At 36.4% G+C, this 12109-nt stretch overlaps 1 protein-coding gene across 11 annotated transcripts in view; it reads right to left on the bottom strand.

Annotated features, from left to right (window-relative positions):
- Myo6 (myosin VI) overlaps nucleotides 1-12109 on the bottom strand; it is a 160455-nt gene that overhangs the window by 76541 nt on the left and 71805 nt on the right. For all 11 annotated transcript variants that reach the window (XR_010039917.1, XR_010039918.1, XM_063226924.1 and 8 more), the window contains exons 5-9: nucleotides 7331-7460; nucleotides 5039-5144; nucleotides 3694-3749; nucleotides 1329-1426; nucleotides 463-627 (exon numbers count right to left, since the gene is read on the bottom strand). Coding sequence is in view for 9 of the 11 variants with exons in the window: in XM_063226924.1 (XP_063082994.1) it covers nucleotides 463-627; nucleotides 1329-1426; nucleotides 3694-3749; nucleotides 5039-5144; nucleotides 7331-7460 (555 nt within the window). In the remaining 2 variants the exon portion in view is untranslated. The remainder of the gene's footprint in view (nucleotides 1-462; nucleotides 628-1328; nucleotides 1427-3693; nucleotides 3750-5038; nucleotides 5145-7330; nucleotides 7461-12109) is intronic.

Raw genomic sequence — 12109 nt, 5'->3', positions numbered from 1 at the left:
AAGTCAGAAATAAGCCTAAATGGAGAGTTCTTTTGGTACAGCAAGCATTCCAGCACACTAGAGTCATTCCTCAGCATATGGGGGAATGACTCCTTGACCTCCTATGGACACTTGACATCAAAATCTGCAGATACCAAGTGCTTACATAAAATGGCAGAATCTGAATACAACCTACATGTATCTTCTGACATACTGTAATCACCTCTCAATTACTTACATCACTTACTAAAATGTGAACACTAAACTAAGTAAACAGTTGTTTTACTTACCATTTAGGGAATGATGACAAGGGGAAATGTACGGATTGAGTAAAGACAGAACCTCTGACCTCTCACACTTCCCTGCCAGTGAACACTTTCAACTCACGCGGGTGAAGGGCACAGAGACAGGGAGGGCTGGCTGGACTTGAGGTAGTGTAAGTTATCAACATACACACCTACATTTCAAACCCTTCCAACCTACCCGAAAATTATCTGGGGAGCTCAAATGAAGCTTTTCCCTAATATCTTCAGAAGCACCAGCACACAACCTATAAAAGATATGATAATTCCTTTCCTCTTTGCCTTGAACACAGATCCTAGATTTCTCTAGAAGATAATGTGAAACAAATCCTCCGACAACTGAGCTCTAGAAAACAAAATCGAGAAAAAAAACACATTTTTCCATTTAGTCTTAGAGCAGAACACAATATTAAATTGTTTATCTTTTCTAATGAACACCTATCAAAAAGAGTATAATGCTCATCAATACAAAGGAAAAAGCATAACTAAATGTAAGTTTAGAGCTTTTATTTAAATTTTTTATAGCAGTCACTCTTCACTTTGAACATCATTTAATCTCTACCCAGGTCCTTCTAAGTTTCAAGCCTCTAACGAATCAGAACTGGGTATGCCCTGTGCCTTACAAAGAACAAACTTATGAAGAACTAGAAGACAGGAGCTCAGCAGCACCAAAGGACTGATGAGAGGAGGAAAACACTGATTATTCTGACTACAGGGGTACACACTGTTGAAATATTACAGTGTGCCCTTTAAATATATACATCTATTAGCATGCTGATCAAGACAATAATAACAGAATAAACTGTGGGAAAAAAAGAAGAGATATCAATTTGTACTCAATGATGCAGTCAGACCCAGGATTTGGGTTATAAACAGCAGAAAGAGCTTTGGATAGTCATAGTGAATATATACATTCTCCTATCAAAAATAATCAAAAAATTCAAGGAATTTAGCATAAGTTCCAGTATAGCATACATTTTAGTAAGATGCTTATATTTTCCATTATCACTACCCAAGCCTATCGTACCCAAATACACTTCCACTTACCTTTTCATTGAAATGTATTTCTACAAATTTTCCAAATCGACTGCTATTATTGTTGCGAACAGTCTTTGCATTTCCAAAAGCTTCTAAGAGTGGATTAGCTATTAAGAAAAACATGAAAATATCTCATCATGTTTCATGAACATGAAAGAAAATTACAAAATGATATGTATAGTATTTCTTCTAAATATTCTTGAAAACATTAATATAGAGGAATTATGTAACATAAAATTCTACAAATATTTAATGATCATCCACCATGTTCATATACTACTTAAACATAAGAGATGGAAAAATTACTCAAAATATAAGAAAAGAAAATGTAAATGTTATAGGAAAGACTAATTTCTAAAAGTCACTAGTTTACAAAACTTAGAATTCAGTTTTAAAAATTACTTCCTACAGCATTCAATTATAGCAAGTACATCAATCCAATAACACTACTAATTATAATAGATAAAAACTGCAAAAATACTGGCAAGAAAGTTATTACTTAATTTACTTTTCTAAAATGTTTTTATTCCGCTATGACTACCAGCCTGAACTTTACAAACACTTCCAATTCAATTTAACAAATTAAGAGTTTATAGAATTAAGAAAGGTTCTCAGAACAATTTTAAATGTTATTGTCTTATAATCACGTTGATTGGATAAGAGTTACCAGTATCTGTACTTACACTCATCAAAGTCTCAACTCTAAATACACGTTAGTATTAGTCTTGCCTATTCTTCACCATCAACCTCAACTGCTTCATGAATCATCAGAATATTTCCTATGAAGGCTTTAGAAGTCCATTTCCCTTTTTCTGTCCATGGTAGAAAGCTAACCTATTTTCCACAAACCCTTTTAAAGATCACTTCTTGGCCATTTCACTCGCCACAATAATTTTAAACGTATTAAAACTGCAAAAAAAATGTTACGATATATTCCTTACTTTTTAGATGGGCAAGAAAACTGGGGCCAGTAAGGTCAACTAACTCTCAAAGGCCCAATGACTGGGTGTTGACAGAAAAGAGACTCCATCCCAGGCCTCCCTAACTCCCTTACTAATGACTTACAAAATAATTTAAGTAAAATTTAATATATGTAAAACATCCCAAAATAGGAAAACAAATACTCCTTCAGAAAATCACATTGAATCATGCTATTAATAATAGATACATTTCCCAAACAACAAATAAATTTTTACATGAGTGTATCAACCAGTTCTACAGTTATCCAATTATACATACTACAAGGCTGCAGAAACACAATAACACTTTCCAGCTTTCCTCAACACACTTTACAGTACACAGCACATTAACATAGAAGAAACTAGGCTTCCATCTAATTTTCAAGTAAATAAATCAGAATACTAATTAGTCTTTCATTGAGTTAGCTTGTAACTTTTTTTTATTCAGTTTTTAAGGGTGAAACTGAGTGCATCATGGGGAACCTAGGGAAAAACAAAAGAGAAAGAAAAAATACAAAAGCCTAAAACACTTCTAGGAACTTTAAGAAGATCAACAGGGAGGCCAAGGTTTGGGCCAGGGGTTTAGCTCAGTGGCACAAGTGCCTGCCTGGCAAGCACAAGGTCGCGAGTTCAATCTCTCTACCACAAAAAAAAAAAAGAAAAAGAAGATCAACAGGACTAAAGGACAAGGTCACAGAGAAACTGAGACTTAAAACCAGATGAGAAGGGCTAGAGGTAGACTGCAGTGTAGGTAAGGTTAGGGTTTTGGAGCATCACCATGAGAGCAATATGAAGTTCTTAAAAGCCTGAATGAAAGCAGAAGAGTTTATCCCACTTCTGCAAGGAGTAGACACTGGCAAGCATATGAAGGAGGAGAACAGATAGAGTACTGATTCAGTGTGACAAGGGCCTCATCCAGCTGTCTCCAAACTGGGATGCAAGGAGCTTTCTAAGAGGTCTGCTAACAAGAACAGCTGAAGGCAATCAATTCACATATTTTTCCTGCCAAGAGAACACTTGGGTTAAAACAGTTTTCCCAAAAAAGTACCTCAACAGCAAACAATTATGCTTCTTATTTCCTTCTTTCAGAAACACAAGGCCCAAAAAACAAACAGAAAGCCAAAGAGTTATCTGTCTTTCTTCCATTCATTCAGTAGATGTTTATACTATGCATTAGGCACTATTCTTGGGATACAGAATACAAAACAGACATCTCTGCTTTCTAATATTTATGTAGAGTAGGCACCCAGGGAGAGATGAGAACAGTAAGGGAGAAGACAACATCTGAGCAAAGACTTGCAGGATATGGGAGACCCTTCTGCAGCTCCAGAAGATCTGTCCAGACCACTGAAAAAATTCCTGTAAGTTAACTGCAACATGTGCTAAATGACAGAAATTTTTTTTAAAAAAAATACCTTCAACAATTCTATCATCAATATCTTGACCCGTTCCATAGGACTCAGTCAGGTATCTGTTTAAAATACAGGATTAAAAAATTTGATGACAATAGTATTGCAAACAATAAATTTGTAGTTTTTGTTTTTATCATTTTTATATTTTAGTACATATAAAACTGAAGCCTGTATCAGCCTTATAACTTTAAAAATTACAAATTTATATTCAAATATATTGTTATTTAAATTTATTTAAAATTCTATTTAAATTGTCTTTGACATATAAATCAATGTTTTCTTCTTAAACTGTTTTAAAATCAGAAACAGTCTGATTTTAACCAACTACCACATTTGGTTTTAAGTTTATTGCTCATTTCACATGGGAATACTCACTAACTATGAGATTTCGAAGCATTTTGCAACAGCCTATTAATTCAATCTTTTTTGCTACAAAAAATAAGGCGATCTGCCACTGAATAAGAATTGTAAGAGTTTGATGGCAGTCAAGGTGATAGGCGGGGAAAAGGTTCAGGGAGGTATAAATGAAAATACCAACTGTCATACACTCAAAGTAAAAATTGATCCCAAGAACTAACAGAACATCCCTTTAGATTCTGGACTTTGAAGGAACATGCCTGTATTTCCTTTTGCTCAACCAGTGGTGGTCTCTTCTAGGATCCTCATGTATCAGAGTTGGCTTTCAACAATCTACAGATTATTCCATACAAAGTGCTTATGTCTTCAAAATGATACAGCCTACCATTCTAAATTATATCCCAAAGTATGCAAATGTTTTAAAAGTCAACATACTCAAATATTTGCATACCCATGTTCACAACTACACTGTTTGCAACTGTCAATTTGAATATAAATTTATAATTTTTAAAGTTATAAGCAACCCAAATGTCTGTAAACAAAGATGTAGACTAACAAAATGCAGTATATACTTATAATCCAGTATTAGCCTTCAAAAGGAAGGAAATTCTAACACACACTGTAACATGGGATACATACCACATGGGTGAAGTCTTTTTATGATATGAGGCAGTCATAGAAAGATAAAAACTATGTGACCCCACCTATCTAGGGTACCTAGAATAGTTATAGTCACAGAAACACAGTAAAATGGTCATTGCCAGAAGCTAGAAGAATGAGAAAGGCAGAGTTGTTATGTAATAGGCAAAAAGCTTCAGTTATACAAGAGGAAAATGTCTAGAGATTGGCTACAAAACAGTGCAAAAGTGCTTAACATTATTAAACTGTACACTCAGAAAAAATTTAGCTGGCAAATTTTATGTTACGCATTCCTGACCTCCAAAATAAAGGCATCCTGTTCCAAAATATTTCAAGGCAGCTGAATACTCACCTTAGAACAAATTTTGTATTTTCTGTTTTACCAGCTCCTGATTCCCCAGAGACAATGACAGACTGACTCATCCTGAGGACCTTCATATCTCGGAAAGCCTTATCAGCTAGGATCAAAATAACATGTCAATGACCAACAATATATTAAACGATACATTAAAGAAATGATAGCAGGCTCACTTCAGGAGTACTTGCTCATAAATCATAAGTGCGCCTTAAAAGGGAAATCTTAAACTCATTCAGAAGTATGCAAAATAGTTTTAAAAGTATTTATTTTCAATGCTTGATCCTAACAGCTAACTTATGCAAAATCCAAATAGCTCTTAATTTTGTGCTACAGTGTGTCTATATCATTAGCTGTGGTCAGCTCTCCCTGGCACCACAGAATAGCAGAGGGACAGAAAAATGTTCACTATCCCTAACTAATGAAGTCCCCACTGAAAAGCAAGAAGTAACAAGCTACCAGAAGAGATAGTTTGGCAACCAAAATTTCTGCTGGGAATAAAAAAGAAAAAAAATAATTGCAAAAATAAATCTGGGAGGTGTTTTTCCTCTATGGATATTATTAAACTCAAACATCTTCAGAATGTATCAGCATTTCAAAGAAAGGCAAAATTTAAATATCTTTAAACTTTAAATTTCTTAGGTTTGCAATTGTTTACATGTAATTTTTAACAATTTTCACTCATACTCTACAAGTTAAACTATAAAGTCAAAAACAATTGTTTAAACTTATTTAAGTTCCTGACCAATTTGGCTCAGCAAAACAACTATTTCTCACCTCAAAACGTGTGCTAACCATACCAACGAGCAAGGTTTTACTAATGTCTTTTTCTCTAAAGATCCAATACAACCATCTGGCCTGGATGTAGCTCCACTATTCCCCAGGGCCCACTGTCACAGAAGGACTGGCCTGCAGGGGTGGCAGATTCTTGGGGAGTCGAGGCCTCATGAGAGGTGCTTGGGCCACTGGGCCATACCCTCAGAAGGTAATTCTCCTGTGCCTTCTCAAGTTCCTGAAAGAGGGCTGTCTAAAAGGAGAAAGCCTGTCCTCTTGCTGCTCCTTATCTGAGACAGAATCACTGGCTTATTCTGGCCACTGCTATCCACAGTGAAGTGATTCAGCGAAGGCCTGGTCCACAGCACAAAGTCTGAACTGTGTGGCTTGGTCTTCTCCATGACTACAAGCTAAATAATCTCTTTTCCTGAGGCATCTTGTCAGATACTTTGTTACAGGCATGCCAAGGTGACTAATGCAACATGCCTAAGAGTACAAGCATTCCTTTACCTAACTTATCAATAACCTGCTACACTAACTTTTATAGAACCATTTTAAACACTTTTTTACAGTCAAAGGGTAAAATTAAAAGCTGCCTTATTTACACTTGAAATACGTAACTAACTCCTCTCCAGTAACCTGCTTATATTCTAGTTCTACAGGACTGCACACCATTTGGTAGCCTGATAAGAGCATATATCAATGCTCATCAGAAAAAAATAAATCTCCTAGTTTGGCTAGTATATTTACTCTGCACAATAACCATGGCACACACAGCAACCAAATCTGCAAGTGAAGCCTGGTTAAGCCATGGGCAATATGAAGAAAAGTTCCAACAAGAAGTAGACTGCACTAAAATGATACTCAACCGCTGCCCAGCTGCAAAGGAGTTAGCTGACACCTCTAAACTTGGTAGGAAAAAAGATAGTGAGTAAATTCTATTCTGATCAAATAACTCCATTTCACTAAGCCTCAGAGCAAGACGAGTGAGGCTGGGGAAGGCCAAGACTGCCGTCTTCCTACAGATTGCTCAACAACAGGAAGCGGGTGCCACTTTTCACTTCCTCGTTTTATGAAATCCTGATGCAAGGTAACACCTGGAAGAAGTCTGCTCTCACAGCTCAAAACTGGCCCAAGTCACATAAGCGGCAACCTGGGTAAGAGAGGAAGGCCTGGGCTTCAGAGCTGTGAAGCATTAAGATAAAGTAGATCTTACTGAAGAATCAAAAGAATCATTAGGTCTGCTTTTATTATGCCCTACTTTCAAATGGGCAGACACACCTAAGGAGACACAGGCCTTTACCAAAGATAACCATGTATAACTGCCCCATGAGCTGGCTGCAAAAGCAGTCATCTCCACCTTGCAAAAGATACAGCTCATAACAACACTTACGCTATACAACCCATATATTCACATGTTCAATTTATGGTATGTTTTATTAATCAAAAAAACAATTAAGTAAATCTGCACAATATGAGAAAAGATAGGAATTAAAATACAATTAAATCCCTTACCAATTGCAAAGACATGAGGTGGCATCGTTCCAAGAGATTTGCCTTGATATGACTTAATTGCATCTGAAGAATATATTTTAGGTATATCAAAGTATGGGTTCACTGCAATCAGAATATTGGCAACATATGTCTAAAAGGAAAGGCATAAACATAAAATTTTTCCAATTACTATTATCATTTAAAGTTGAGCAAGAAAATCAAGGAAAGCACACCTTTTACAATAACATCTAAAAAATAAAATACTTAGGAATCAATCTAACAAAGGATATAAAATTATATAGTGAAAATTACAGTATCCTAAAAAAGGAAATCAAAGAGAGTATCAGAAAAAGATATTCCTTGCTCTTGGATAGGAAAAACCAATATAGTGAAAATGGCCATATTCCCAAAACTGCTCTACCAATTTAATGCAATCCCAATCAAAATATTAGTAGACCTCAAAGATATGGAGAAAACACTTCAAAAACTCATTTGAAACCAGAAGAAAGCTAGAATAGCAAAACCAATTCTGGGTGTCACGATGCCTGACGTGAAATTATACTATGAATCTCTGACTTCAAATTATGCTACAAAGGTACTGTGATAAAATCAGCATGGTATTGGGGGGGAAGGATCTGAGGACCAGTAGGACAGAATACAAGATGCAGATGCAAATCCAAACACACTCACCCACCATCTTTGACAACACACTCAAACACCATCTTTGATAACAAAGCCAAATATGCGCACTAGAAAGAATCCTCTTTAATAAATGGTGCTGGGGACTTCCGGGAGAAATGGTGGATAGATAACAGCAGCTATGGAGGCTCTCTGAGATAGCCAGCTTAGATTCCAGGAATGGTGTGGTGTGGGGAGTCCTAAGCAGGGAAAGATATACCCGGCCAACCTAGGAATGAACTAAGCTGAGAGAAACCAACCAGAAATGCAATCCAGTGCTACAACTGGAATAGCTAAAGTCTCGGTGCAGAAGCTGGAACCCATGCCTCTGGAAACTGCAGCTTAAATTTCCTGCCACTGCTGCTGCATCTGAATCGGCACAGCAGGGATAGAAATGCAAAAGCTCTGAGAGTGGGAATCAGTGAACCAAACTGAAAGCAGAGCTGTCGGGGAGCCCTGCATCGACATGCGGTGAGTGAGAGGAATGGGGACCCTTCCATAGACTAGGAAGCTCCAACAGAGGACATTCTGGGACCAGGCAGACTAGCCGGTACAGGACACTGCAGTGACTTTAGTCACATATTCCCCTCTCAAGCAGGATTGGTGGGGAGCGCTTGAGCTGGGTGATGCTGCAGACTAAGACCCAGTAGGCTAGCCCAAAGCAGGTTCCTGTGCCTGGCAGTGCATCCTAATGCAATAAGGCCTTTAACAGGCTGACTGACCTAGAGGGGTGGGCCCAGCATAGGCTGCCCAGGTCTGGGTCTCCCTAGTACACTGCAGTGGGAGAAACACCTAACCGGCATGATTCAAACAAATTGTAACCAACAAAGAAAGTAAGTGGGCCTCCTATATACGCTTGTATGGAAGGAACAAAAAGTATGGAAAGAGGGAGCAACAGGAAAGGGTCCTCAGTTGCTAATCCTGAGGACACTGATCCAGGAAAGGTAAATGCAAAGGAGAATGAGGACAGAAAACATGCAATATCAGGCACAGCACTAACAGACATAAAGGGATATCTCCAGGACCTCATAGACGAGTTCAAAAGTGAAGTATTTAACCAAGTAAAGCAAGATATAAGTAAAATAGCTAAAGAAATGCTAAGCATCTCCCAAGAAAAAAACAGATGATGGAATGGAAGAACAGAAAAAAAGCAGAGAATTGTTTGATGGAGAAAACAGAGAAAATGTAGAATGAAGCAGGTTCAAAGAGATTACCAGGAAACTAAAAACTCTATTGAAAGCTGCCATAACAGCTTGAAAGAAACTAAGGATAGATTATCAGAATTGGAGGACAGATTTGTAAGGTGGGAGCATGAAAGGAAAAACTTCTTAAAAGTAACAAGGAAACAAGCAGTAACAATACAAAGGCTAGAAGATGACAAGAGGATCTATAACTTAAGAATTAAGAATGTGGGGTGTGGGGCTAGAGATTTAGCTCAGCGGCATAAGCGCCTGCCTTGCAAGCAGGCAGTCGTGAGTTCGATCCTCGGTACCGATAAAAAGGAAAAAAGACAAAAAAAAAAAAAAAAGAGAGAATTAAGAATGTAAAGGAAGAAACAGGGATACAAAGGCTATTCACAGAAATAATCAAGGAGAACTTCCATAATATGGAAAAAGGTAAAGATACTCAGATCTATGAGGCATAGAGGACCCCAGACACCTACAACCCAAACAGAACTACACCCAGGCATATAATAATCAAAATTCCAGAAATCCAATATAAGAACAGAATATTAAAAGCCATCAGAGACAAGAAACAGATCACTTACAAGGGAACACCCATCAGAATTACAGCAGACTTCTCGGCACAAACCATCAAATCACGAAGAGCGTGGGGCAAAATAATTCAAGCTTTGAAAGACAATAACCTCCAGCCAAGATTGATATATACTGCACAACTGTCCCTAGAAATTGATGGAGAAACAAGGTGCTTCCAGGATAAAGAGGAACTAGGGGAATTTGCAACCACCAATTCAGCTCTACAGAGAATACTACAGGACATTCTAAAAGAGAAAAATACCAAGATTCCAGAAACTGTGGCAGAGAAGTCACAATGAATGGGGCAGAAAGCAAAATGGAGAAGACAAACTGACAACTAATGACAGAAAAAGTGCTCAACAAAAACGAGGCAGAGAAGGTCAGATGGTAGGAACAGCTATTTTGGAGAAAACAAGGCATCATAATAGCTAGTGCTGATTTAATATCCTCTTGTTTTGAAGTCCCATCAAGCTTTTGTTCTTCTGTCTCCATCAGTCTTAACATGTTGCATCTTACTGGATTTTATTATATGTGATAATATAAACATAAACTTTTATATACAAGGAGATAATACAGAAACTATTGTTCATTTTCTGTTAGTTGGTTCTAAATACCCTGTAATTCTGTCATACTCTTGAGTGGTTTTACATTGTCTTGATAGGTTTGATGCTACAGTATACAAAGTTATACTCAAAGATTTCAAGGAAAGAGACACTATTGTAACTACTTTTATGTGGAGATATCTTGTGGTGAAACACTATTTTGCTTAAATGGCTATGTTCTGACCTGTGCTGTTTTGTTGTTATGTCCTCTTTTATCTCAATCTCATTTTTTATTATTTATTTTTTTATTTTATCTTTTTAATTAAGGGGAAAATGAACAAAAAATAGCAGGATATATTATAGTAACCCACTTTGATTTCCTATTAACTTGATTGGAAACCCTGTATTGCCTTTACCATCTTGTTTTGACTGATTTTACTCTATTCTGTTTTGCTTGATAGTACCAAGTTTGAAAGTATAGACAACAACTGTGAAGACAATAAGATTCACTATGATGCCCATTCTGGTTTGACTATTACCTTCTTTTGAAGTCCTGTAATATCTCCAATGTTTTGGTTTTATTGGTTTCATTCTTTACTGTTTTGTTCAATTTTATTATAACTGATGATATAGGCAATTCTTTTTAAGATAGCAAGAGGCATTATGGTAACCATTGTTGATCACCTTGTATTCTGTGTTTGTATCATGCACTATGTCCATCCTTTTGATTTGACTGACTCTGTTTTGTTATGTCACATTTCGTTTTATTCTCTTCAAAAAAAAAAAGTAATAAGAACTGTGGGAGTAATAAAACCCAAAATGTGTAATTGTCATTGTAAAAAAGAGAGGAAAAGAAAGTGCTCTAAAGAATATAACTGTATGTATATTTAAGCGTATAAGATAGATAACCGTATTACTAAGTTTTTGTTGGATCATTGAACAGAACTGTTAGCAGTCTCACTGTTTGAATGCCCACTTTATATGCTTTAATTTTGTAACTTGAACAACTATTTCTAAGATGACAATATGTAATCTATTAACTAGTGATTTCCTGGGTTTTTTTTGAAATTCTGTGTAACTTGTACCCTCTTTGGTTTTTTTTTTTTTTCTTTTTCTCCTTAAATAAAAAAATTTTTTAAATAAATGGTGCTGGGAAAACTGGCTTTCTATATGCCAAAGACTAAAACTAGACCCGTGTCTATCACCATGCACTAACCTAAGGTCAAAATGGATCAAAGATCGAAATATTAAAATAGAAATATTAAATTTACTGAAAGAGAATATAGGTAGAAATCTCAAAGACATGCGTTTAGGCAAAGACTTCACAAACAAACCCCAGATTGCAAAGAAAATATTATAAAGATTCGACAAATGGGATCTCACCTTATTAAAAAGTTTCTGCACAACAGAAAAAATCACCAACAGAGTGAAAAGAAAACCCACAGAGTGGGAAAAAATAACTAGTTGTCCCTCAGACAAAAAATGTCTATCTAGAAAATATAAAGAATTGAAAAAAATCAGACCCCCCAAACTCAAAGACCCAAACCAAAAATAGGCATCTGAGATGAGTACACACTTCTCATATAAACATAAATGGCAAATAAATACATGAAAAAATGTTCAACAACATTGGTCATTCAAGAGATGCAAATTAGAAGAATGCTGAGATTTTATCTCATCCCAGAAAAAATGGCTATCATCAAAAAGTCAACTGAAAATAAATGCTGGAGGGGCTGGGGGAGGAGGAACTCTTCCGCACTGCCGGTGGGAGTGTTGACTGGTACAAACACTGGAAAGCAATATGAAGATTTCTTTAAAAACTA

Source organism: Cavia porcellus, unplaced genomic scaffold (genome assembly GCF_034190915.1).
Source record: "Cavia porcellus strain 051 isolate PalLab524CR breed Dunkin Hartley unplaced genomic scaffold, mCavPor4.1 scaffold_16, whole genome shotgun sequence".
Lineage (NCBI taxonomy): Eukaryota > Metazoa > Chordata > Mammalia > Rodentia > Caviidae > Cavia > Cavia porcellus.
Note: the sequence above shows the minus strand (reverse complement) of the source record. Positions and strands in the feature narration are given on the sequence as shown.